Source organism: Cannabis sativa, chromosome 4 (genome assembly GCF_029168945.1).
Source record: "Cannabis sativa cultivar Pink pepper isolate KNU-18-1 chromosome 4, ASM2916894v1, whole genome shotgun sequence".
Lineage (NCBI taxonomy): Eukaryota > Viridiplantae > Streptophyta > Magnoliopsida > Rosales > Cannabaceae > Cannabis > Cannabis sativa.
Window position 1 is genome coordinate 79,737,813 of NC_083604.1, and position 25,727 is coordinate 79,763,539.

Consider the following 25,727-nt stretch of genomic DNA (forward strand, 5'->3'; position numbering starts at 1 on the left):
AAAATATCATGTTCTTAGTTTATGCTCTTATTTCATATATATATTCTGTCTAAATTTAATCAATATGAATTACTTTCAAAACTCCGTGTCGTTGGCAAGAAGCGTGGTCAATATTTTGATGCTTTTATTGAGAGTTTAACTCAAGACAAGCAAGGATGGTTGTATAAACACGAAAGGGTAACCCAAATAAAATAACAAACCCTATATATGGTGGCTGATTCGAATAGTCAAACTCCTGCAAATCTGAGAGATCCTCTTACAAATGATCCGAACAACAACTCTCCTAGAATTGGTGCCACTCCAAGCATTCAGGAGACTAGAACTATCAATACCCATTAGAGGAATAATTTCTCAATTAAAATCTCCGTAATTGAGAAATTATTCCTCTAATATCTATTTCTGACAATAAGACTTATTTTATACTAATGCACATAATATTACAACATATACAATTATATTTTGTCAATCTTATTATTTTAATTTTAATTTTATTAATTAAAAATAAAAAAAAATAAATATACCCCTTAAAAATCTATAAACAGAAAATAATTATATGTTCTAATAATGATAATTTTGTCAAATTAAAGCATTCTAATCACCTTTCCTAGTTATGTAAACAAAATAATATGATTATGGTTTTCTTTCCAAACAGTTTAGTAAACATCATAATAAAATATTGTTTTCGATTATTTTTTTTTTTAAACCGATACATTTCTCCCATTGATTATTATGATTTCAATTACAGTTTAGTAAACGCGCTATAAAATCATTAGAATATTATTATGATGGAATGACCTTTCCATCATTTTGGTGGAATGACTATTCCATTTTAAAATTGAAGGAAATATCATTCCAATGCAAGATTTGAAAAAATTTGATAATTTTTTTTATTAATTTTTTTATGCATTTTAAATTTTATTCCATTCCATTCCTATTCATATTCCTATATTTTTGTTCCTCCCAACCAAACGCCATCTTATAGTTTTTGATTTTGTTTGGTATTTTATTGCTGGTTTTAGTTAATATTTATCTAATTTTTAAAACTAGAAAAATTATTGGGTATTTGGCAGGTTTTTTTTTTAAAAAAGATATTCTTAATTTAGTGATTTACATTTTTCTTTTTGAAAGATTAGTGATTTACATTTAGATATTTGTAACAAATTCATCAAACAATAATTAGTATACTTGCTCCTTGAATTTCAACACTATCTAATTTTGTCCCATAAAATATATAATTTATTAAAAATTCTCCTTAAAATATAACAATTACATAATTATGCCCATTATGTTCTTTTTTTTTACCATTAAAAAATTATATTTTTACTCCCTGAATTTTGACCAATACAAAAATTTTGTCCATTTAATTAACAAAATTAATTTTAAAAACAGTAATATTCTATTAATTCTGAAAAAATTAATAAAAAATTACTAAAAAACTCGATAAAAATATTAAATTAATTAAAAAAATACTAAGCTTACTTAAAAAAAACCTAAATTATTCCTAAAAAGATATTTTAAAATTTTATTTTATTTATAACACGTATCTTAAAAAATAAAACTAAAATTATTAAAAATCCAAAAAATAATTTAAACAAACTATGATTTTTTGAAGAAAAATCAAACTTATTTATAAATACGTATCTTAAAAAATAAATAAAAATAATTAAAAATTCAATATTTTGAAAAAAAAAATTAAAAATTAAACTAAAAAAATATTATGTATACTTAAACAAATCTAGATTTTTTGAAAAAAAATAGACTCAAATTTGCACACATAAAATTTAGTTTTAAAAAAAAAATTGAATTTTTTAATATTTTTTATATCAAAAATGAATTTTTTAATAAAAAAATAATTTTATAAATCGCTTAATTAGTTTAAAATTTATTTTTTTTTAATTTTCTTAATCATTCAAAATAATTTTATGATCTAAGGTACCGTTTGGTAACACTTTTGTTTTCTAATTTTTTAATCACAAAATGAAAGTAAAATTTTGTTTTTAAAAAACAAAAATGCATTCTGTAACTATTTTTATTTTTCAATTTTAAAAAACAGAAAATAAAAGTATATTCTGTAAAGTTCATTTTTATTTTTATTTTTTGATTTTATTTAAGTCAGGTCTAGGTCTGGGGTCAGATTCAGCTCCAAGTCAAAGGTTGAGTTCAGTGTCATGGTCGTGGGGGTGACTTGGGTCCGGGTCTAGTTGGAGTCCAAAATATTATTAAGAAAAAAAACTGTTTAAAAAAGTATTAAAAGTTATTTTTTTTTTTAATTTTGATTCTCAATTAAAAAATTAAAAATAAAAACAGTTTTATAGAACATGTTTTTGAAAAATATTTTCTCTTCTCTAATTTTAAAAACAAAAATCTGATTAAAAAGATGTTACCAAACGCCACCTAAATTAATATTTTAAGATTTACTAAAAGAATGTTGATTTTTTCTCATTTTATTTTGAGGGAGTACAATTTAATAGTTGTCAAAGTTTAGTGGACAAAGTTACTAATTTACAAAGACATGTCAACGTTTAAACTTAAACAGAATAATAGGATGTAACCTAATAGAAGCACTAAATCTATATATATCTATAAGGAAGAAGTATGAAGCGGTAATGTGTCACTCTAAAATCCTTCCAAACCTATTTTTCTCTTCTATTCTTAATTCTCTCATTTTTAATATTTTATTAAAGTATAAATCTACAAATTAGTATTTTACTATTATTTTAATAAATTTCCATAAAAATATCTAATATAAACTAATTATTTTTTTTATAAGATAAAACACAATACATCAACTTTAAATGCAATGGTAACTAAAAATGAGATACGGTGATAATAGTTGTTTTAAAATTATATGATGACTTTTCTATAGATTTATTGTTCAGTTTCTAATTTTTTTTTTTTTTTTACTATAATATACATTTAAAAAAAAAATGTGTTTTTTTTTTTTATTTATGTAAGAAACTTTAAATGCAATGGTACCTAAAAATGAGATACGGTGATAATAGTTGTTTTAAAATTATATGATGAGTTTTCTATAGATTTATTGTTCACTTTCTAATTTTTTTCACTATAATATACATTTTAAAAAAATTATGTGCTTTTTTATTTATATAAGAAATTGTATGATATTTTTTTTTTAGAATTCTATAAAGTTTTCTATATAAATTTTTATTTTTTTTTAATAAAATATACATAATTTAAAATTATTTAATACCTATTTATATAATAATTTGATTGCCGCACGCGAAGCGCGGCCTGTTTACTAGTTTTTATAAATGTAAAAGTTTAAGGGATTTTTAACAAGCTTATATTTTAAGAGAGAATCAGTATTATCGATTGTCAGAAAATTCAAATAGTAAAATTATCAATTATTTTTTGTCAAAATATCAATCCAACCAATATACACCCTCGATTTTATTTATTTATTTATTTATTTTCATTCAAAGGGGTTGATTTATTTAAAAAAAAAAAGATGTGATTAAAAAATTACGTTTTCTTTTATAATAATAAAACTACGATTTTAGATTGTTTAATAATAACTTGTATTTTCTTTAAATTTTAAATTAAAAATAATAATAATAAAACTAATTTTAAATTAAAAAAAAATTATAGAACTACGATTTTTTCTTTTATAAAATTCAGAAATAAAAAAAAATATGATGGAATGAAATTTCGTGTTACCCTATAAATAGCGAAAAACCCTTTAATTATTGTCTCTTGTGTTTTTTTTGTTCTCCCTCCTTTTCCTTGCCAAACACTCTCTCGCCTCTTCAGGAATCTGCAACCCTAGCAAAACCCTAACCACCTCCATCGCTAAACGGAGGTGAGAGAAGTTACTGAGCACCTCCGATCATATCCCTTCTCTCACCTCATTATCGCCGATCCATCTTCGCTTTCCTTCAGGTATCTATTTCTCACTCTCACTCTGCCACTGTACTGTTGCTTTTCATCTGTGATTTTGAGTTGTCAATGCTTGTAATTTTGAGCAATGTCTTCGGAGTCATTGCTCCTCACCTGTATGTTTATCGGGAAAATTTGAGGAAGAAATAGCGAGAAACGTTTTCTTAAGTGCGTTTTTAGGTGTAAAACGTGATTGTAATTCTAGTTTATATATATATATGTATGTGTATGTATATATTACTATCTTGATTATTAATTTGAATACACGAAGTTCTAAACTTAGGGTTATTCTGTGTTTGCTGTGATCGTAGAATCGTTTGAAACTGAAACCCTACTTTTTTGTATGTGTGTTTATGTGTTTGCAAGAAAATTATTACGGAGGAAGTGATAATTCGTATTCAAGAACTAGTGATTATTAGTTCTTGCGTGATTTTTAGCTAATACTCTTGTTAAGTTTTTAGTGGGTATTGTTAATGGTTAGAAGAAATTAGGATTGAACTGTGTGTTAGATGGAATATTTGAATTGGAGAAAGTATGTTCGTGAAAATTTAAATGAATTGTAGACATTCTCACATGATGTTATGGTTTTTGATAATTCTTTTTGGGGATCAGACAGGGAAAGAATGGCGTCTATGTTGCAGGAAGCCCCGGCAGGAAGTGCACCACCACCGAGTGCTGATGTTGTATGTCATTTGAAATACATTTTAATTGTATTTTGATAGTTCTATATTGTTACTTACATCTAATTGAGCTTTTGGTTTGGTATAGGTTGGTAATGCCTTTGCTCATCAATACTACCTCATCTTACTTAAATCGCCCGAGCTTGTCCATAGGTTTTATCAGGATGGTAGTAAGCTTGGCCGTGTTGAAGAGAATGGTATTATGAGCATTACAACTACCATGCAAGTGAGTCCTTATGACTTTATTTCGTACATTTATGCTTTTAGAACTTCAGTTATGCCTGGTTGCAAATTATCTGATCTACATTTTGATTTTCCATTGCTTGGATTTGTGCCTTCTTATAGTTTATTGGTCTAAAATTGATTTGGTTCCTGACTTTGAGGCAATCCCGTCCTAATATAATTTTGTGTTTATTTAGATCAATATACATACATTTGTTTAGTGGCAGTTAATTTTATATCCTCTGCATTGTTGTTGTTTCAATTATTTTTGGATTTTTTTTGGTAATTATTTTACATAGTTACTCAACAGACCTTATTTGAATTAATTACATTGGTGTTTGATTGGTGATGAATCATTTGTGGGCAGGCAATCAATGAGAAAATTCTTTCAATTGATTATGGAAATCTTATTGCTGATATCAAAACAGTGGATTCACAAGAGTCGTACAATGGCGGTGTGCTTGTTCTTGTAACTGGATATCTGACTGGAAAGGAAAATTTTAGTCGGAAATTTACCCAGAGTTTCTTCTTGGCACCACAAGACACAGGATACTTTGTTTTGAATGATGTGTTCAGATATGTAGATGATGTTGAGCCTCAAAATGGGAACGGAGATTTGGTTAATGAGGTTGAGATTCTGCCTACCGCTGAACATGGTAATTAGAACTTCAGTTCTTTTTTGAACTAAATTATGAATTTCTGCAAATTGACCACAATCTTTCTTGCAGATTTATCTTCGGTGAATGAGAACCACACACCTGAGCTGGAGATTCCAGTGTCTGATTATGCTAACGGCACAGAAGTGTCTAATCCTACAAATGGAGAAGTTGTTGAAGAAGAAGAAGAGGAATCACCAGTGGCTGAGGTGGTTGATGAAATTCCAGATGATTTGAAGATGCCTGAAACCAATCCCAAAATTGAAGATCTGCCAAAGAAGTCTTATGCCTCGATCGTGAGTAGTTTCCATGTAACATCTTTTCCTTCTAATATCTGATTTTATAAAACCACTAAAATGGCTGCAGTTTTGTTTCTTAATGCTCACAGAAATCATTCAGATTTGGACAAAAGCAATTATTATAGCCGTGTTTCTTTCTGCCCTCTACCCCGATTAAGTATATTTGTTAGAATTGGCTTTATAATAAAGTTTTTCGCTGCCTTTTCAGGTTAAGGTTATGAAGGAGACTGCAGTGCCATTTTCATCTCCTACACCTCCTTTGAGGACTGCACAAAAGAACAAAGAACAACCCGTGTCAGCTACTCCACCACCTCCACCTCCTGTTTCAGAGTCAGTTACTTTCGTCACAGTTAACCATGATAACGGTAACAATCAAGAGGCTGAAGGTGTGTAGTTTCTGTTCTGTTAGGTCTGGTAAACTTAAAACAATTTTTAGACCAATTTGTTGCTTCACATACCTTGATTTTTTGGAACAGCGGAGAGTCATTCAATTTACATTAAAGGTCTGCCATTAAATGCAACACCTTCTCTACTTGAGAATGAATTTGTGAAATTCGGACTTATTAAGAATAATGGTGTGCAGGTTAGAAGCCAAAAGGTATGTTCACAACTTTTAATACATATTACTTTGTTTGCTCTTAACAGTTTACTCAGAAAGTTGATCTGAATTTCTTTTCCTTTTAATCACCAGGGATTTTGTTTCGGCTTTGTGGAATTTGAGGATGCTACTGCTGTCCAAAGTGCTATAGAGGTATTTCTAGCTATTTTAACACAATGATGGGTTATGAATTCTCTACATTTAAGTCACATTTTTATTTATTTTTCATTGTGACAACCATGTCTCCCTACCATCAGAATTATACATCTCATATTTCCAGACGCTAACCATGCTTATATTGATGTACTGATTGGTGTTGCAGGCATCACCAGTTACTATTAATGGGCGTCAAGTAGTTGTTGAGGAGAAGAGGTCTACCAACCGAGGTAAGCTTTGTTTTCTTTGGGGCAATACTGGCATTCATGATGTATATGACTTGGTCGAAGCATAAATGTTAGACGTTATGCAACTTTTGTTAGTATAGGGAATAGATTAGAGTATTCATGAACTTTATAGGCTTGCTTGGGCGACGGTAGTGTATATCTGAACTCAATTAAATTGGCTAAGCAGTAGATGTTTGTTTAAAGTATGTGAATCTCGGGATACAGTGTAGGTCTTTTTTGCTACCTGTTTTATTCACACAAATATGGTTTCGTTTCGTGCAGGGAATAGGGGAAGGTTTCAACCTGCAAGGGGTAATGGATACAGGAATGAGGGAACAAGAGGACGTGGTTATGGAGGTGGCCGAGGATATGGTGGTCGTGGTGATTTCAATGGTAGGTCGGACTTTGGAAACAGGAATGGGAACCGAGGAGGAGTGGCAAACCGTGGAGGGGATGGCTATCAGAGAGCTGAGAACGGTGGACGCATGACTGCAGCAAGTGCAAAACCTGCAACAGTTCGGGCGCCACTGCCACCACCTGCGCTTACCGTTGGGAACTAAGCTTAGAGTGGTTGATTTTGTTTCGAAGATCACTGATTTGTAAGTCTTTGGATAGAATTTAGAGGGTTGTGTCCAATTTTTCATGGGTACATGATATTTTTATAGGATGATGTTCTGCTAACCTTTTTTTTTACTTTTTTCTTTTTACCTTATTCTTCTTATATGAGTGGTTTTGAATTGTATGGTCATTGAAATTTCGCCTAGTATTTTAGTGAATAGTGATCGATTAAATCAGGAGAATCTGTTCATTTTGGAGTCCTTTCTTCTCTCTTTTAAAATGAAATTACCATTTTACCCGGATTTTTTACATTTAGTTAACTTGTCTCCGGATTTTCTACTTGGTTAACTTGTCCCTTTTTCCTTCTTCACTAAAAAGTCAGCGTTTAACATTACATTTAAATTACGATTGACCAGAACGAATGGTCCCCAAGTAGCAACATCAATCAATATCAGTGAAAATTAAATCTAATCTTTGAAAAAGTTAGAACGAATGATTCCCCTTCACTAAAATCTTGAAATACTGTTGGGTTCTCAATAATAGTAAGTTGAACATTGTCAAAAAAAATACACTAGATCACAATAAAATGTTTTTTTTTTAATTTGGAAAAGGGTAGCATTAAAAGTTTAGAATTTATTTACATAATGGCCAAATCATTCAGTAGCATGGCATACGTGTTTGTACAGTAGTGTATTAATAAACTTTCAACGGTTTTTAAATAAAAATATTCCATTATTTGAATTTATTAAGGTTGGACTTTGAATTTCAGCCAGAATAAAGTGATTTTTTATAATAATTTTGTTATTTTTGTACATACCTAAAATTATTGTAGATTTCGTATTATTATATTATATTCTTAAAAGAAAGTCCAGAAGAAAGAACAAATTACTCATAATTGTCTATATACTTCCACCGACATCAATCTTGTAAAATATTAATGAAGAATTAAATAATGAGATGCTTTCACAAATTTAGACAGAACAAACAGCAAAATTACTCATAATTGCCTTAGGCAAACTACTCCCAATAAATAATTTAACAACTGCAAATTTATTATACTCCTATAGACATTTTGAAAGGAAAAAAAGAAAAACCCTAAAATAATATTTAATATGATGAAAGAAATATGCTACACTTGGATTGATGCAAATTTTCCTCTATTATATGGGATAACAAAGGTTCACTAATATAATATGACTAAGCACTAGCTATGGAACCCCATGAAAATATTAGATTAGCTGTGGGGACTGCTGGATTGGATTGTAGTACTAGCAAAGATCTTTTTCATTCAAGTATGGACTCTCTACTTGTTTAGATGCCGAAATTGCATGCTTGGACAAAGTCCAATTCGTAGTCCACATACTTTGTCCAAAGTGGCTTAAACTGGTTCATAGCAATGTCAAGCCAGGGTTTCATATTCCCATTGAAGTGAACCACTGCTGCGTTGGTGATCTCCTCCATGCTAATGCTTGGATTGTAGCCCAGTCCCAGAACATGCCATGACTTGTCTAATGGCTTTGTGGTAGAGTAGAATGTGATAAGACCTGGTGGTAATGTTCCCAACTTCCACAAGGTACGGTTCTCATTCTGCATTAAGATCAGTACCCTCAATTCATTATAATCTAAGTACAAGCTTTTTGTAAATGGAAAAGAATAAATGCAATATTGATTTTCTTACCAGATTTTGCCAGTAGTGATACTCTTCTGTGCACTTTTCCCTTCTCCACGCATCCAAATCGAAGAAGTTCATTCCATAAGCCCAAGCACAGGCCTTTGGATTAAACTTTTCCTTAATCAAAGGGTGTGAGAAATTCATGTATTGTGCGTATCGATGGAACGACCCAAAACAAGTTTCGACTGCCCCGTTCACCTTACCATCCATATCGATTTTCCATAACCCTGTCAAGTCCTTTTGAACTACAATATCATCATCCAAAAACAGAATTCTATGCAATTTTGGGTACATCTCTGGCAAGTAAAACCTCAGATGGTTTAATATGGAGAGATATTTCGGGTTTCTAAACTTCATATTGGTTGTGTCTTTAGTAGCATTCTCGAGCTTATTCTCGAAATAAAACTTCTGTAAATTCGCAGATTCTAGTTGCCTAAGGACAGGTACATAAGAAGAATTCAAGAATTCGTAATCTTCAACAGCTTTCACCTCAATATGTGACCCTTTATAATCCTTTAATTTGAACATAACTTGCATTGCTCCAAGGTTCATCTTATCAGTGACAACATGGAACACATGCTTCCATGGCTCCTTTGCATTCTTTACTGCCGAATTAACCACCACCGAGGCAGCAACCACATTATCGGAAAATATAGCATAGTGATACAGATTTGGATCCTCAAGTTCTGGAGCCTTTGGCTTCCCTTCATCTGAATACTTTTCAGGATGAGCAATCCGCTCCTCCATCAATCGCATTGCAACGCAATGCAAGCTTTTGGGAATAGATTTGGCCGCAATTAAACTAGAGAACGCTCCTTGCTTCTTAGCCTTTGACAACATCTCATTCACTTGGAAAATCGTATCCTTAAGCTTCTGAATCTTGAGCTGGTTATCAAAAGATTCTTTGGCTTCGGAAATCACCTGTCTGGTGACTTTGATTCGTTCTTTCACCTCCTTTTCAAATTGGCGCAGCACCGACTCATCAATGGAGAGAGCATCTGAAGCCACCAGAGCTTGATAGGCGGGTTTCGTAAGAAGATCATTGTAGCTCTGTGAGAGTTCAGCAAAGATCCTAACAAGCTTAGAGTTTTCAAGTTTGAGCTTCCGCGCAAAGACTGCATAAGTGAGCGCCAGGGATTTGTGATCTTCGGCTTGTTTACGGATCTGGTCAAGCCGAGGCTTGAGAGGGTCTGATTTAAGAGCCAGCATCGACCTTCTTGTAGATTCAACCCCATAAGAACCAGAACTAAAACCCTAATTTCACAAAATACCGACCCATTATTAAAGATTATGCTCGTTTCAGTCCAATAATTACATCTCAAAAACCAGGAAAAAAGAGTAATACATTTTAATTTCTCATTATAGGTGAACTAAACGCTAGAAAATTATCATTTGTCGGAAAATTATTATCGAGGTATCACAAATGTGGATCTAACGCGATCTAAGCTAGTAAGATACTGAAAATGAAAATAAATTTGAAAAAAACAATCAAAACTAGTAATTTCACATATCACATGAATATACATATTTCAGTAATAATAACAAAAAAAAAACCGCCAGGGTTTGTTTCGCACGAAGATAAATAATTAAATCTTACACTGTAAATTCATAAATAGAAATGAACAAATTCTACTTCTGTTAAATTCAGGATCCATAGAAAAAGAAAAAGAAAGATGATTTGAATACTTACGAAGGTGATGGGATCGGAGGAGTCTGAGTGAGAAGCGAAGAAGAAAGAAAAGCAGAAAAAGAAGAAGACGGCAGCTGCAATAGCAGAGGAGAATGCTCTGAAGGAGAAGGTAAAGGTTCGGCCACCACCAAATCTGTGGTTCGCCATTATCGATTAGGCAACGAGAGAGATCTCTCACACTTGGCCTCTCTTCACTCCCAAAAAACCACTTTCTTTATTACAGAGAAAGAAAGTGAAGAAGAAGAAAAAGAACAGAAATTAATTAATTTATATATATTTATTATTATTAATTAATTAATTAATATTATCTGAAATTAAAACAAAAAATGGTGGAGAGATTACTGAACTGGCAACGAGTGACGACCCACACGGTATTCACCGACACAAAATTTTGTTATAATTTTAATTACAAAAAAATAGGGTAGTTAGGATTTTTGAGCTCCGAATTTTGGCATGTATCAAATTGTATCATTAAAATTTGTTAAGTCGTTAAATTTTTTTTTTGAACTATTAAAAATTTAAAGTTCACGAGTATAATTTAGTAAATATTAAAATTTAAGAGTATATAGATAATCGTTGTGTTTAGGGGATGCACACAGGACGGGAAATTGGTAGGGAGTAGTCCCCCGTCTCCATCGCCGTTAAGAATTTTAATTCTCATCCCGCTTATTTTTCATCGGGGATAGGGTAGGAAATCCCTTAATGGGGACGGGATCAGGGTGGGGAATCCCTTAATAAAAAAATAAAATTTACAATAAAAATTTAAATATATAAAAATATTAAACTAGATAAAAATTAAAATATTACACATCGATTATTATTCAATAAATTAATTATTATTTAAAATATAATTTAAAATTCAAAAAGAATATTAACATACTAAAAAATACAAACTTACATTATAAATTATAAAATATTATTAAATGTTACTCTTTATTTAGATATATTTATTTCCATAATTCTTTTATTCATCTCATTCACCACATAAGTAACTTCATTTATTATTTTTAGGTTTATTGTCTTTCTCAAATTTATATTTTATTATCTTTATTGATTGATTTTAAATTCATATTTTTTTTTTCTTTGTTTTTAATATACAATTTTCTTGAAGCAATACTTTTATAAATAAATTCAATTTTAGATAGTTTGATAAATTTAATATATTTGTATATATGTTTAATATTATATGTTTATGTATTGTATTTGAATTTAGTAGCATGCTGCATTAGTATGATTTATTAACATGAACTACCTTTTTATTTGTTAGGAGAGAAAGACAATTAGATTTTATCAATCTTATTATTTCTTCTTAACTTTGTGCTATATAGTATATAAGTTTACAAGAAATATATATAATATATATTGGTGTATTAACTTGTTTGAGCTAAAACATATTATATGAAAAAATATAAGTTAATATTCTTTTTAACCAAACCTACTAAAATAATTAAAGGGCCTTTTTATTTTTACACTTTAAAACAGTTTTTTTTTTTTGGTATTTTTACGGAATTCTACATAAAAATTCCTATTACAATTAGCGCTGTAACTTAAATTACAACAAAAAATTATATAGAAACCCCTATTGCAAGTAGCGCTGCAACCACTTTACAAATCCGAACTGTAAATTTGAAAAAAAAAATAGTATATGGGGTAATTTCATATTCTTAATTTTTTTTTTTTACATTTAATAAATTTTCACTATTTTTAAACTATTTTCTTAAAATCACATGCATATAACATTAAAAAATAAATAAAAATCATTTGTTGTTATTATTTTATTTAAAAACTAATAATTAAATCATATTAATTCGCAAAGTAATTACAAAGTGCATCAGAAAAAAAAAGAATTTTTTTTAATAGAAAAAAATAAAATAAAATTTTAGGATCAATGCCAAACAAACTTTTTTTAATTATTTTTTTCACCACTATTTATTATAATCAATTTGAAAGAATATAGCTTTAAGTATTCATATTGTATTTTTATGTTTTCCTTCCTAACTTAAAACTCAATCAAATAAAACACATGTACCTTTTTTTTTCTTTTTCCTTTATGTATCTTTAGTAGAAAAAAAAATGGATTTGTACCCAACTCACATAGTTTCTTTCCATTAAGGTTTTTATTTTTATTTTTTTAAAAAAAAAATTGGAGAAGAGATGAATTAGCCTATATTGTTATTCTTCTAATAAAACAAATAAAGTTCACTAATATATGAAGTGATGTAGGCTCCACAGAACCAAACAATGTAGAATTCCTTCACAAACAAACAAAACACTTGAAGTGAACTAATAGCTACAATCTTAGTCTGAGGTTATTTTTTATCTCTGGTCACACTTGCTGGTCTTCCTTGGGTTTAGGCGTGGTTCAGTCAGGATTTATAGTTTTACTACTTTAATTAGGTTTTGTTACTGTAATTAGTCTTGTTTTTGTGACATAATTTTGTTTTGTTTAATTTATTTTGTTGTTAGTTCGTCTTCTTTATTCTTCAGTATCTCCCCATCAAATTGATGTAAGTGGTTGAGAATAACAAGTTCTTTGTGGCTGAAGGGATTATTAATGGTACAGTTATGTACCTTGTACAATAGTTGAGTGCTCAAGCTAAGGAGCTGAATGAACCTGCTGCAACAGATCTACTGTTGTGTCTTTTGAACGGTGGAGGAAACTGAATATATGTATTTTAAGATTAAATTTGATGCTACAATTTTTCTCACCTGACTTTATTTTAGTTTCTTTTGTCAAGTGATCTGAAAATCAGGCGCTCGATTAGTTAACTCGTTTTTCTAATTCTAATTCTAGTTGTATTTCCAATAGAAGAAATATCTTGACTAAGTTAGAGACTATAATTTTAAATGATTACTATTAATAAAATTACATAATTTTTTTTAAAACAAAAATAGCTACTATATACAATAAAGGAAAGGGAATGTGGAATATAGGAAAAGTTTTCCTATACTAAAAGTTATATATTTTTTATCCTATATTCCCCACGCCAATACCCTTTATATAGCCATTTAAACTAACTTCAAGTGATTCTAAAAATTATTAAATTTGCGCGAGAGAATTTTGTTAAAATGATCATAAATACCATGTTTCATAACGGATATGGATAATAAACAGGGTTAATTCTGAAAATATATGAACCTAAAGTGAATTAGATTTTTGAGCTCTAACTTTCAAAAAAATATATAAAAAATATTAAAAAAGAGTATTATGGGATTCAAACTATGACATTGCATAATATGTCATATGTCATACACCTAAGCCAACTAAATAAAATTTTTTATTTTTTTTTTGGCTCCTAAAAATTGTGGAACCTAAGCACGGATCTAGCTCGCGTAAAGAAAATATAATATGTAATATAGCAAAGTCTTCCTATAAAAGTGACTATATTAAATATTTGAGTTAGATACCTATAATTAGGGGTGTTCATCCGATCCAATCCGCACTTTTTTGGTCAAACAACATCCAATCCGCAGTAAGTGCGGATAAATGATCATAAATACCATGTTTCATAACGGATATGGATAATAAACAGGGTTAATTTTGAAAATATATGAACCTAAAGTGAATTAGATTTTTGAGCTCTGACTATCAGAAATATATATATAAAAAATATTAAAAAAGAGTATTATGGGATTCGAACCATGACATTGCATAATATGTCATATGTCATACACCTAAGCCAACTAAATAAAATTTTTTATTTTTTTTTGGGCTCTAAAAATTGTGGAACCTAAGCACGGATCTAGCTCGCGTAAAGAAAATATAATATGTAATATAGCAAAGTCTTCCTATAAAAGTGACTATATTAAATATTTGAGTTAGATACCTATAATTAGGGGTGTTCATCCGATCCAATCCGCACTTTTTTGGTCAAACAACATCCAATCCGCAGTAAGTGCGGATTTCATATTTTGGATCCAATCCGATCCGCATAAGAGTTTAAATCCAATCCAATCCAATCCGCAATAGTGCGGATTGGATCGGTTATTTTAGATCGGTTATTTTTTAAATAATTAAATAATTAATATTTCATAAAAAAAAAATAAATAAAGACTATTGTTTCTTAATCTCCAATAATAATCTATTTCCATCTCTATATATACAAATTAAACCAATATACATATATATATATACTTATCTTTAGATTTACACTAAAATATATATGTATATAATTACTAAAATAAATAAGCTAGTATATATATATATTTAAACTTTTATGTGTACTTGTCTATGTGAATAAGAATTATTTTTCTTGTATTTTTTATTACAAAATAAATAAAATGCACCAATTCAATATATTACTAAAAAAGATTAAGAAATTAGAAATTTGTGTATTTTTTTTAATTAATATATATTACATATTATAATTTTTTAAAAATATATATAATTAAGTGCGGATTGGATTGGATCGGTTACTTTTTGAGGTCAAACAACATCCAATCTGCACAAGTGCGGATTTTAGATTTTTCAATCCAATCCAATCCGCACAAGTGCGGATATCCGCATTTTGCGGATTGGATTGGATTGGATCATGCGGATTGGATTGGATCGAATACTTTGTGAACACCCCTACCTATAATTCGATCTTATACCACCCCCTAGGGGTGTTCATTGGATCACATCCAATGGATTTGGACCCATCCGATCCAATCCAATTGAATTGAGTCATCCGATCCGATCCAATCCAATGTATTGGATTGGATCGGTTCCATCCATTGGATGCTTTAACTGGTTTTTATTAGATTGGATTGGATCCATCCAATGAATCTCATAGATGAATCCAATCCATTTTAACCACTATTTAGGCTAATTTCGTTAAAAAAATATAATTTAAAACCTAATAAATAATAAAATAATATATAAAATATTAAATAAAATAATTAAATATATAAAATTATAAATATTAAATATGATTGGATGGACATTGGATGATATTGGATTGGATTGGATTGGTTATCCATTGGATCGGATGTCTCATCCAATATCCGATCCGATCCAATTGGGTTTTTAAAATTTGCATCCGATCCGATCCAATTATGATTGGATATCCAACTCTATTGGATCGGTTGGGATTGGATCGGTCGATTGGAATTGGATTGGATGACTTTCTGCACACCCCTACCACCCCCCAATGCCCACTTAAGTTAATCTCATTTGGTTCTAAAAATTATTAAAATTGAGTGAGAGAAATTTATAAATAAAAATGAGTTTAAATGCAATTTTTTATAAAATAATTCGTTGATTATTGTTATTGGATTTATAGGTGTCACCTTACAATTAATTTACTTAAATTATATAAAATATGTTATTTAATTATACCAATAACAATACGACAACGAGAGGATTCTAAAAAAAATGTGATTAAAATATTTAATATCTGAATTAATAGTAGTACATGCAAATATCTCTAATCTTTTCTTCCCACTTAAATACCACACCAGATGCTATGACTATGTGAAACTTAAATATATGTAATAATGTTTTGGGAAAATAATGTCACACACCGCGTCTCTCTTAAGTTAGGGTTTTGTTTGTGTATGTGATTGGTCAAAGGAGAGCATGCATGTCACGTGATCCCTTTACTGTGTGGCCCCCACAACAAATGCCATTATTCCACACTGCATGCTTACTTTATTTATTAACCACTTTTATATTATTATTATTATTATTATTATTAATTTATGGGGTGTTTTATTTGCATTTTGCATCAAATTTATAAAATCATCTTATTTAATAATTTTTATTTATATAAAAATATACATTTTTTATTTACACTATTTTTTTAAATTTTTTCTTTTCTCTTATATTCTTTAAAAAATATAGATATGAAATAATTAAAATAAAAAAATTATATAAAATTTTATTCAACATATTATACATAATCTTTTAAAAAACATAAAAATAAAATAAAGTAATTATTAAATTTAACACAAAACAATATAAAAATAAAAATTTTACAAAAATTATGAGTGGTTTTTTAAAATTAATTTAAGTTTATTTGTTTTAAAAAATTAGGGTATACTATAATTTGATAGTGGAGAAATATTAAAGGGCACCATACTTTTTTTGTAATGTGTAATATTGTTATTGGTTTAATTTAATACGGAGTCCCACATATTTTACTAAATTAAAAATTATAAAAAATTGTCAACCAATTATAAAATACCACTTCATAGTGCTAATTTATTGGCCTTCTCTTGAATCAAACTCTTCACGAGCACTTAACTAAGCATGGTTTATTATTCTTTATTGTGTTATAAACAAGAACAAAAAAGAAAATAATCTTATAGAGACTAAGAGAAAAGAGACATATTTACTCATAATATTCAACCAAGATACACATTTTGCAATGCCATTTATCTGGTTTAAACATAACAAAGGTAAAAAAAAAAGTAAAAAAGTGAATTTTTTTTTTGGTGACTCAATTGCTCCTCTTCTTACCATGCCTAGTAACATGGTGCAACCATCCCATTCCTTTCAATGCCTTAGAAATCTTAAGAAGATTAGGTCTTCCCATACCTAAATTCATTTTCCCAGCTGAGAATTTCAAGGCTTGTAAACAACATAATTGCCCATTAGTCTCATCATCAAAATCATCATCATCATCATCTTCATGATTATACTCAATTACACCTTTCTTTCCTTTCTTAATGGTATTTTTGTTAGTGGCCTTAACATGCTTGTCTGATTCAGCCTCATATGTCTCCCAAAGCATATCCATTCCTTCTCCTCCATCCACATTGTGATGATGTCTCTCCTCAAAGAGTTTACAAGCTAATGTTCTTCTCCACTCTTTTTCTCTCCTCAATGAACCAAAACTTCCAAGATTTGAAGCCATTGTTTGAGAATCATCCTCCTCATCCTCCTCCTCTTGATCTTCTACCATGTTATTAGATTGATCATTTTGATTATAGTCACCAAGACCTGCAAAAGAGTTATTAGTAGTAGTAATAGTACTTACTTTAGTATCCACTTTAATGTCCTTGGATTCCATTCTTGTGAACACTTCTTCTTTTTCTTCTTTATTAGTGTCTTCCTTTTTGTGTGACATATTTTCCAACACTTTCTCTTCTTCCAAACACCATTTCAGAGTACACTCTGCTTCCAAACTTGGTTGTTTGATTTCCATTTGAGTAATCTCAACCGGGTTTTTCTCGAAATCAATAAAATCATCATCTTCTTCTTCTTCTTCTTCTTTGTCTTCTTTTTTTGACTCGGAAGCATTGTACTCAAGAATTGAACACTTGTCCACAGGAGTTTCATAAGCCTCTAAGCAAGTTTCTTTAACAACTTCCTCCAGAAGATCAGCAGGAATATTCTCTCCAACACTTTCCAATGTTGATGATGTGTCAAACACAATTTTGAAAACTTCATTAAGCTCCTCAAAATGCTGAAATTCTTCTTCATTGTCTTCAACTTTAGACCTTAATTTCTCCAAAACAGTTTGGTAAGTGAAAGTCAGATAACCAACCTTGTATTGTGACAACTCATCATCATCATCATCATCACCATCATCTTTGACAAAACCGGGAGAGAGAGTAGTGATGAAAGCAAGTAGGAGAAGAGTTGTGGTGATGAAAAGTGGTGAAAGAAAAGAAAAAACCTTGAAAAGATATGGTGAGAAGAAAATGAAGTAAGAGAAGTATAAAGGGTGTGAAAGAGCAAAGAAACAAAATTTTAAGAGATCATAAAGAAGAAAACTAGGCAAACCATTACTTCTCTTGCCTCTTCTTGACATAGAAAATTCAGACATTTTTTCTTCTTCTTTCTCTTGGATACTTGGTTTTTATTGTTTTGTTCTAGCAAATGGGAATGGGAATGGACTTAGGAGAAATGGGAAAGTTTTGGTTTTTTCTTTTTTGTTTTAGATGGAAGAGAAAAAAAGTGATGACACTATAAAATGAGAGCAGCGTGAATAAAGGAATGAGATTGAGATAAGAAAGAGAAAGACTAAAACACTAGAGAGAGATTGATATAACTAACATAGACAAGCAAAAGCAACTTTAGTAAAATAGAAATAATTCATGAGTGAAAAAAAGAGAGAGAGAAACAACTTTAGACATACTTTGCTTTATCTTTCCCAATCTATCTATCTATCTGCAACAACCAGTTAAGTGTTTTCTCTCCCAATTCAGCTTCCTACACCTAACAATTTAATCCCACATCAAAGCCTTAAATGGGGTTCAGTACAATATACAGATACACAGAGTTAGCTAGTTAATCACTACTACTACTACTACTACTCATCACTTATCTCCACTCCATCTACATATATTGTCTCATAAAAGACTATTATTATGGTTATTATTATAAGCCTCTATTGTTCTTTCTAAGTTTAATGGTTATTTCTTTTTTAAGATTGACTGGGTAAATTATTATGTTGACAGTCCACACCATCACATTGTAGGTCAATAATTATGGCACCACCACCAAGTGAAAACCCTTGTGCATAACTAAAGGACTTCTCAACTAACAATATTGGCAAAGTTGTTTCTTATGTTGGGGAACTCATAAATTTGGTGATCTTATTTATGGTTTTTTTTTTCTCTTTCTCGAATAATATGCAAGCTAAGGTAAAACTTGTTAAGTTTCTAATGGTATTAAGAATGAAAATTTTGCATGTACTTTTGTGAGTACCTTATAATAACAAACATGATAATACTCCAATCTAATAAGGTTTATTATAATATGTAAAAGTACAACTTTGATGTGTAAATGAGTATAGGTAAATATTTAAAGATGTCCAATTCTATCCTACTCAATTAGTAAATAAATTATTTATTATAAAATGAGTATTTTTTTTGTCTGTAGAAGTGAAAAAGCTACAATAAAACTTTATTTACTTAATGTTTTAATTGAAAAAACATCATAATGCTTTCTTATTCGCCCCAAAAAATTATTTACAAATTACATTAATAAAAATAAATTAGTAACAAAACCTTAAGAAAGATATGAAAATTTCATCGCCCCAGACCTTGGACCCAGGTTCGAGGTTGGGGTCTAGGTTCAGACCGGGGTTTGTGGCCTAGGACTGGAGATGGAATTTGAGTTTAGGGTCGGGATTTATTTAATACTAAACATAATATTATATTAAATAATACTAAAACATAATACAATACAACATGATGTTACTAAACGAGCCATTAAATCTTTATATGGTAAGATTAATAAAAAAAAACCTTCTTGTCTCAATGCAAAGGAAAAACAAGGTTAAAACAAAATGCGACATTAGAACCATACTCGAGAAATTTTGAGCTTTGTTTTTCATGAATATATATATATACACATTACATATACAACTAAAAATTTCTCTTTTAACGTTTTGCTACTTTCATATGTATACATTACTATCACATGGGTTTAGAAATCTAGTACCATGTTTGGTCCATTAAAGGTTGAATCGAATCACAACTCAAAATCTCAAATGTACCAAAGAAAAAAAAAGAAGTATATACATTTTAAGAGGGAGACAGAGGTGATTGAGAGGTTGAGAGAGAGAGGTTACTCTCAATCCCCATAGCACATGGGGAAACCACTCATGATCAATCGAGTGCATGCTATGCATGTAACCCTTTGTCCCACCCTTTTTTTTTTAACCACAATGAGGGACCCTCATGTTTGTTGTTACTACTCGTTTGGTTCAAAAAATTATATATAATAATAATATGATGCTAAGCTATGAATGAAAATTCCATAGGTAGAATATCTTTTCCATGTTTGACTAATAAAGTCTTTGATCTTTTTTTGGGCATAATAATAAGCCATTTGATTCCTCAAGTTGTTTATTTCAAGACTTTGCAAGCTTTTGTTTGAGGTGCTAGAGAAAAACATAGGAATAAGAATATTGGGGTAATTGATTTTGTTCATATGGGTTATTTGCTAGTAATAATCTTTAATATTCTTATATAAAGAGTAAGGATATGACGTCACTTTTTTTTCAATAAATATCATTTTATTATGTATAATACTTCGATACATAATTTATGTATATCATTAGTTCAAATTAGTCCATCAAAAGAGATTAACATTAAAACAAGAACTACTCACTAACTAGTGAGCAACATTGAAAGTTAACTCAATTTACTCTCTTAGAAAAAATGTAGTAAAAAATCATTCTTTCTATTTGGGGTGGGTTCTAACTACTTCACTCAACCACACTATTCCAATATGATGAATTTAAATAGTGAAATTCAATTTACAAGACTTATCAAGATATTCTTATACACAATCAACACATCATTTAAATAAATAAATAGATGGGTGCAGAGCTGTTTAAAGAGCATTTAGAATTAGAGTTAACAAATGATCAAAGCACATTACAAAATGACGAAAATGCCCAGAGTCTTATCCAATACAGATTGGCAATAAATAAAAATTTCCTGTATAGAACCCCCTTAAGAAATTTTGCAGTTCTAACATCAACATCATAGTCTGGACACATATCTAATCAATCTACAATTGTATTTAATGTAATTAGTTAACCATCTTAACCACAGTTGGTCTCACAAATGAGCATAATTTCACTCTTAAATAACAACGGTTCCATTGGTGTAATGAATGAGTAACAAGGAAAGTTCTTCTTTGCCCTCCTGTTAGAATGGTAACACTAACAATAATGATTTCACACACAATCATGCTTAAGGGATGGGACCCTTAAGAGTTGACAATGTCAAATGTGTCCCATAAGAAAGAAAAGAAAAGAAAGGTTTCCATTAAATTTTGATCCAATCAAAGGCAAAAGAATACTAAGGTCCCCTAATTCCAACCACTAGAGAGATGAAGAAATGTGCATTTTATGACCTCACATAGGGACATCTTTTTACCTTTTTTTTTTCCTTTACACACTATAGAATCCTATACTAACAAACAAGTAAATAAATATAGTCAATAAAGCAAAAAAGTGATGTGTAAAGAACGTTCCAAATTGAGTACACGAGATTGACAGTAATTAAACTTGAGTGCAAGTGAGAATTCTCAATTTTTGTATCAAACTGGTAGAGAACTTCTAATTGCGGTAAACCCGGGAAAATTAAGAAGATTCAGATTATGCCTTTATGTTAAAGCAACTTGTAAGTTACAATAAGGTAAAACTGAAGGAGGACAGAAGATATAGATGTCTAAAATTACTTTAGAGTTGTAAAGGTTCTCTATTAAAGTTGGTCATAACAAGCTTATGATAAAACATAACAACCAAACACGATTATAGTAACATTTCACAACGTTCAAAAAGCCTACCACCACCACCACCACCCTATCCCTTGTAGAAGAGTTCACATTTTGAGCTGCTATCACTCTGTCATCACAGGCTTGTTCTCGTTGGCTTTAAATCTAGGTTCCTTGGGCTTATCTTCCATTTTCCTGTAAGGGAAAAGATAAGGAAACAAGCAAAGGTCAAAAACTTCTCACGGAACCAATACAATGAATTAAATACCAAAATCATAGCACAGAAATAAGCACATGAAAACAACACAAGACTTAAGTTATAAATATTACAAAGTGTAAGAGGGGGAAATTTGGTAGTGTATTAGTGTTATTATTACTCTAAGATGATTGCCAATTCAAGTTGAGCATTATGTCCGAGTTCGGCACCAAAGCCAGAGTTTAGTCCCACTATTTTTCAATCCATACCTTTCCCGTGTTGAGCATCATGTGCTAGTTGGGCACCAAAGCCCAAGTTTAGTCCCACAATTTTTGAATCCCATACCCTTCCCATGTTGAGCATTATGACCGACGGCACCTAAGCCCAAGTTTAGTCCCACTATCTTTCAATCCATACGGACCATACCTTTCCCATGTTGAGCATCATGTGCTAGTTGGGCACCAAAGCCCAAGTTTAGTCCCTCTACCTTTAAATCCCATTACCCTTCCTACATTGAGCATCATGTGCGAGAGTTGGGTACCAAAGCCCAAGTTTAGTCCCACTTTCTTACAATCCCATATTCCCATACAAGATTAGACTGCTTTACTAATGCATTATAAGTAACAACGCACATCAAGATATGCTTGACTTTAATTAAAGACATACAACTCTAGGACAAACATACTATTCTAATCTACAAAATAAATTACCATAAACTTAAATTTTGTGTTCTCAATAGAAATTAATAGCTTAAAACAATCTTCAGTTCCCAAGTGTGCTAACTAAATAAGCTTGTGGGTGGAAAAGGAAAACCAAGTACATGACAAAACAAGTCAATTTAATTATCACATGATTGAAACGGATATTCACCACTAATAATTCATTGTTAGAAATAATCTTCATATCGCCGACTATTCTAACTAAGCTTCCAGGTGCAAAAGGGGGCTTTTATGATATACAAGTAAGATTGTTTGTTACAATAAAGCCATGTACAAGAGGTTCTGTTTCATACACCTCTTCTTCTTACAAAAACAAATCAAAATTACCACAAAACGACGGAACAAAACAAATTCCTTTAAATCACACATGCAACAAAGAATGCACTAATGAACATTTGAACATACTACACAGACCAAACAAAAAACTACCGGAAACTCAAACTTATTCACCATGTAAATTTTTTGCCATAGTACAAGTACCCAAAATCATTTTAACAGTAATTAAAATTGAATACCACAATACAGAAGAAACAAAAATTTCAGCAAATGTTCAAACAAAGTATCAATAACTTTGAGCCTAAGAAACTAATAAAAAAATCAGTTTAAAACCAATGAAACAACGAGAATGAGATAATAAATTACCTTATCTATAAATATTCATGCATATTCGCAAATCATATTTGATAAAGTTAGCTTCGTGTGCAAACAAAATCAAGAAAAATAAATTATAGAAACGAATTACCTCTTATCAGAGGGGCCTCCCTTCTGGCTGAGGAATGATCGGAAAAGATGCGAGTTCACGTCGTAGATCATTGTCGCTGTTTTACTCTGTATCTCTTTTCGTTGATTATGCAACCAATTTATCAATCTCAAAAACCCTAACCCTAATTTCACAACAGTTCTACAACCTCAGCTACTTGAATGGGCTCCGGCTAAATCGTCTTTGCAGTAAATATGCTCATATTTTAGTCTAATGGGCTTTTCATTGGGCCTGATGGACTGTAATTTTCACGTGAGGTACGAAATAAACTTTTTTTTTCTTCTAAAATTACCATAAAAAAGTTTTATTTCAAAAATACAGTATAAGTTTTTAAATAAAAAATTTCTATCCTGAAACTTGGTTGGCACTTGTTTTTTCTGAATATTAACAAATAATTGATATTTTGAAAAAAAAAACAAAAAATTTTTTTTTTACCAAGGTACATAAAACACTAATTTTTTGTAAAAATTTTTACAATCCTTATGTTCAAAGTTTTTTTTTTTTTTTACATTTTCACAATAAAAATACAAAAAAACCACATGAAATAACAAGAAAACCGCATGAAAGTAGCAAGAAGATAACATCAAAACAATATAAAAATAATATATAAATAATAAGAAATCAACATCGAAATAATCAGAGTACAACATGAAATGCATAAAAGACTGTATTTTATGTAAATAAAATCTAAAAAATTGTAAGAATATTAAAATTTTCATATAGACCTTTTTTGTTTTTTTTTAAATTATCCCAATTGAAAATATATTAAATGAGCCTAGGTTACTACTATTGCTCATTTTTTGAACATCTACATTTTTTACTATTTATGAAATAGCAACTTTTAATTTAATTGTACATACATCAAAATATTAATTTGAGGATACTTTTTTAAATTTAACTATCTAGTCCAAGAGAAATGGCCATAAGTAGAATTATATGTGGAGGTGAGGAGTCATTTTCAAAATTGATATTTTCAGGAGTTTATGTTTATGCTACTTTTCTTAGAAAAAAGTGGTGAAAGAAATAAATGATACCATAATTTTCCTTTCCCAGCAGCCATCAAATTCTGTTTTTTTTTTTCTTTGGAAAGGTACCAAATTGGATAGTTGAAAGAAAAAAATTAATGTCATTCATCATTGTAGTATTGTTTTTATGATGAATAAGCATATATGTTAAGCTCAATTAGTGTATAGTATATAACTATGTATATATTTATAATATTGTAGTTTCAATTGTATGATTGTTTTTTAAAAAACTTGTTATAATTGTATTAAGTCCAATAATGTAGATTCATAGCTAAATATTGTTATAAGTGAAATTAATTATATTTTTGTAGGCTTAGTGTAAATTAAGTTACAATATGTGACTTTCACTAATTTTTTTTTTATGAGAGAATTTTATAAATATATTTTCTTTTTGAGTTAAATAACTGTCCCCATCTAAAACGCACACATTTTCAATATGGCCATTTAAATTAACTTCAAGTAATTATGTGATTTTCACGATATAAATAACATTTAATTTTATGGAAAGAAAAACTAATTATAGAAATTTCACTCTCCTTCAATATTTCTAAATGGAAACTTATTTTTAAAAAAATCAGTTAATGTAAGAAGAAAAAGTAACAATGAATTTGTATTATTTAAAATATTGGCTTTATATTTTAAAACTAAGTAATAAGATTTCTAATGAAAAATATTAGGTGTACTAATGCTATAATGTGGTATAAATCAGTGTCTAATCTCTTGCTCTAATAAATTTGTATCATTTGCTTAACCACTACACCGAACTTTATTAATAGAATATAACATATATAGTATTTCTTTGTAAATAAAAAATTGAATTTTACATATTTGCTTTCATTCATTTTCTCAAAAATAATAAAAAAAAAGTATTAGAATTCGTTAATTTAGTGTTATCTTAGGTCTTTATTTTTTTCAAACACGACCCTAAATATATATCTCACCTTTAATATAAACGTAGCAAGTAAATGCAAGTCCTACTCGATGAGACTTTATATTATGTAAAACTTAAAATTATGTATAGCACATTATTCAATCCAACTCAATAGTCAATACCAAAATTGAAGAAACTACGACATTAAACATTTTATTAAATTAGATTGTTTTACCATCACCAAAAAATAATTTCTTCTTCTTTTTTTCCTTTTTTTTTTATTTTATTTTCTGTTGATGGTAAAATAAGAAATAATAACCTAAATATTTATGCTACA

At 29.7% G+C, this 25,727-nt stretch overlaps 4 protein-coding genes across 5 annotated transcripts; 1 reads left to right on the forward strand and 3 right to left on the reverse strand.

Annotated features, from left to right (window-relative positions):
- Positions 1-3,655: 3,655 nt before the first annotated feature.
- LOC133037491 (nuclear transport factor 2) lies at positions 3,656-7,553 on the forward strand. Of its 2 annotated transcripts, none has more exons than XM_061114931.1 (10): positions 3,656-3,900; positions 4,510-4,580; positions 4,666-4,803; positions 5,167-5,455; positions 5,528-5,751; positions 5,963-6,140; positions 6,231-6,352; positions 6,446-6,505; positions 6,675-6,738; positions 7,018-7,553. In XM_061114931.1, exons 2-10 carry the CDS (start codon positions 4,521-4,523, stop codon positions 7,293-7,295), a joined length of 1,413 nt encoding a protein of 470 aa, XP_060970914.1. In that variant the 5' UTR covers positions 3,656-3,900; positions 4,510-4,520; the 3' UTR covers positions 7,296-7,553. The 2 variants fall into 2 exon arrangements, with proteins under 2 accessions (XP_060970914.1, XP_060970913.1); XM_061114930.1 differs by having other exon boundaries at positions 3,707-3,900; positions 5,528-5,766.
- Positions 7,554-8,263: 710 nt separating this feature from the next.
- On the reverse strand, positions 8,264-11,027 carry LOC133037490 (galacturonosyltransferase 8). The gene is made up of 3 exons (XM_061114929.1): positions 10,656-11,027; positions 8,972-10,219; positions 8,264-8,880 (listed from the first exon to the last, which is right to left on the reverse strand). The coding sequence occupies exons 1-3, from the start codon at positions 10,800-10,802 to the stop codon at positions 8,605-8,607; spliced, it is 1,671 nt and encodes a 556-aa protein (XP_060970912.1). The 5' UTR covers positions 10,803-11,027; the 3' UTR covers positions 8,264-8,604.
- Positions 11,028-16,877: 5,850 nt separating this feature from the next.
- LOC133037492 (uncharacterized) lies at positions 16,878-18,980 on the reverse strand. The gene has a single exon (XM_061114932.1). It carries the CDS (start codon positions 18,407-18,409, stop codon positions 17,078-17,080), a length of 1,332 nt encoding a protein of 443 aa, XP_060970915.1. The 5' UTR covers positions 18,410-18,980; the 3' UTR covers positions 16,878-17,077.
- A 2,705-nt stretch (positions 18,981-21,685) lies between these two features.
- Positions 21,686-23,728, reverse strand: LOC133037494 (wound-induced basic protein). Its single transcript, XM_061114934.1, has 2 exons — positions 23,477-23,728; positions 21,686-22,014 (listed from the first exon to the last, which is right to left on the reverse strand). Exons 1-2 carry the CDS (start codon positions 23,545-23,547, stop codon positions 21,945-21,947), a joined length of 141 nt encoding a protein of 46 aa, XP_060970917.1. The 5' UTR covers positions 23,548-23,728; the 3' UTR covers positions 21,686-21,944.
- Between the last annotated feature and the right edge of the window lie 1,999 nt (positions 23,729-25,727).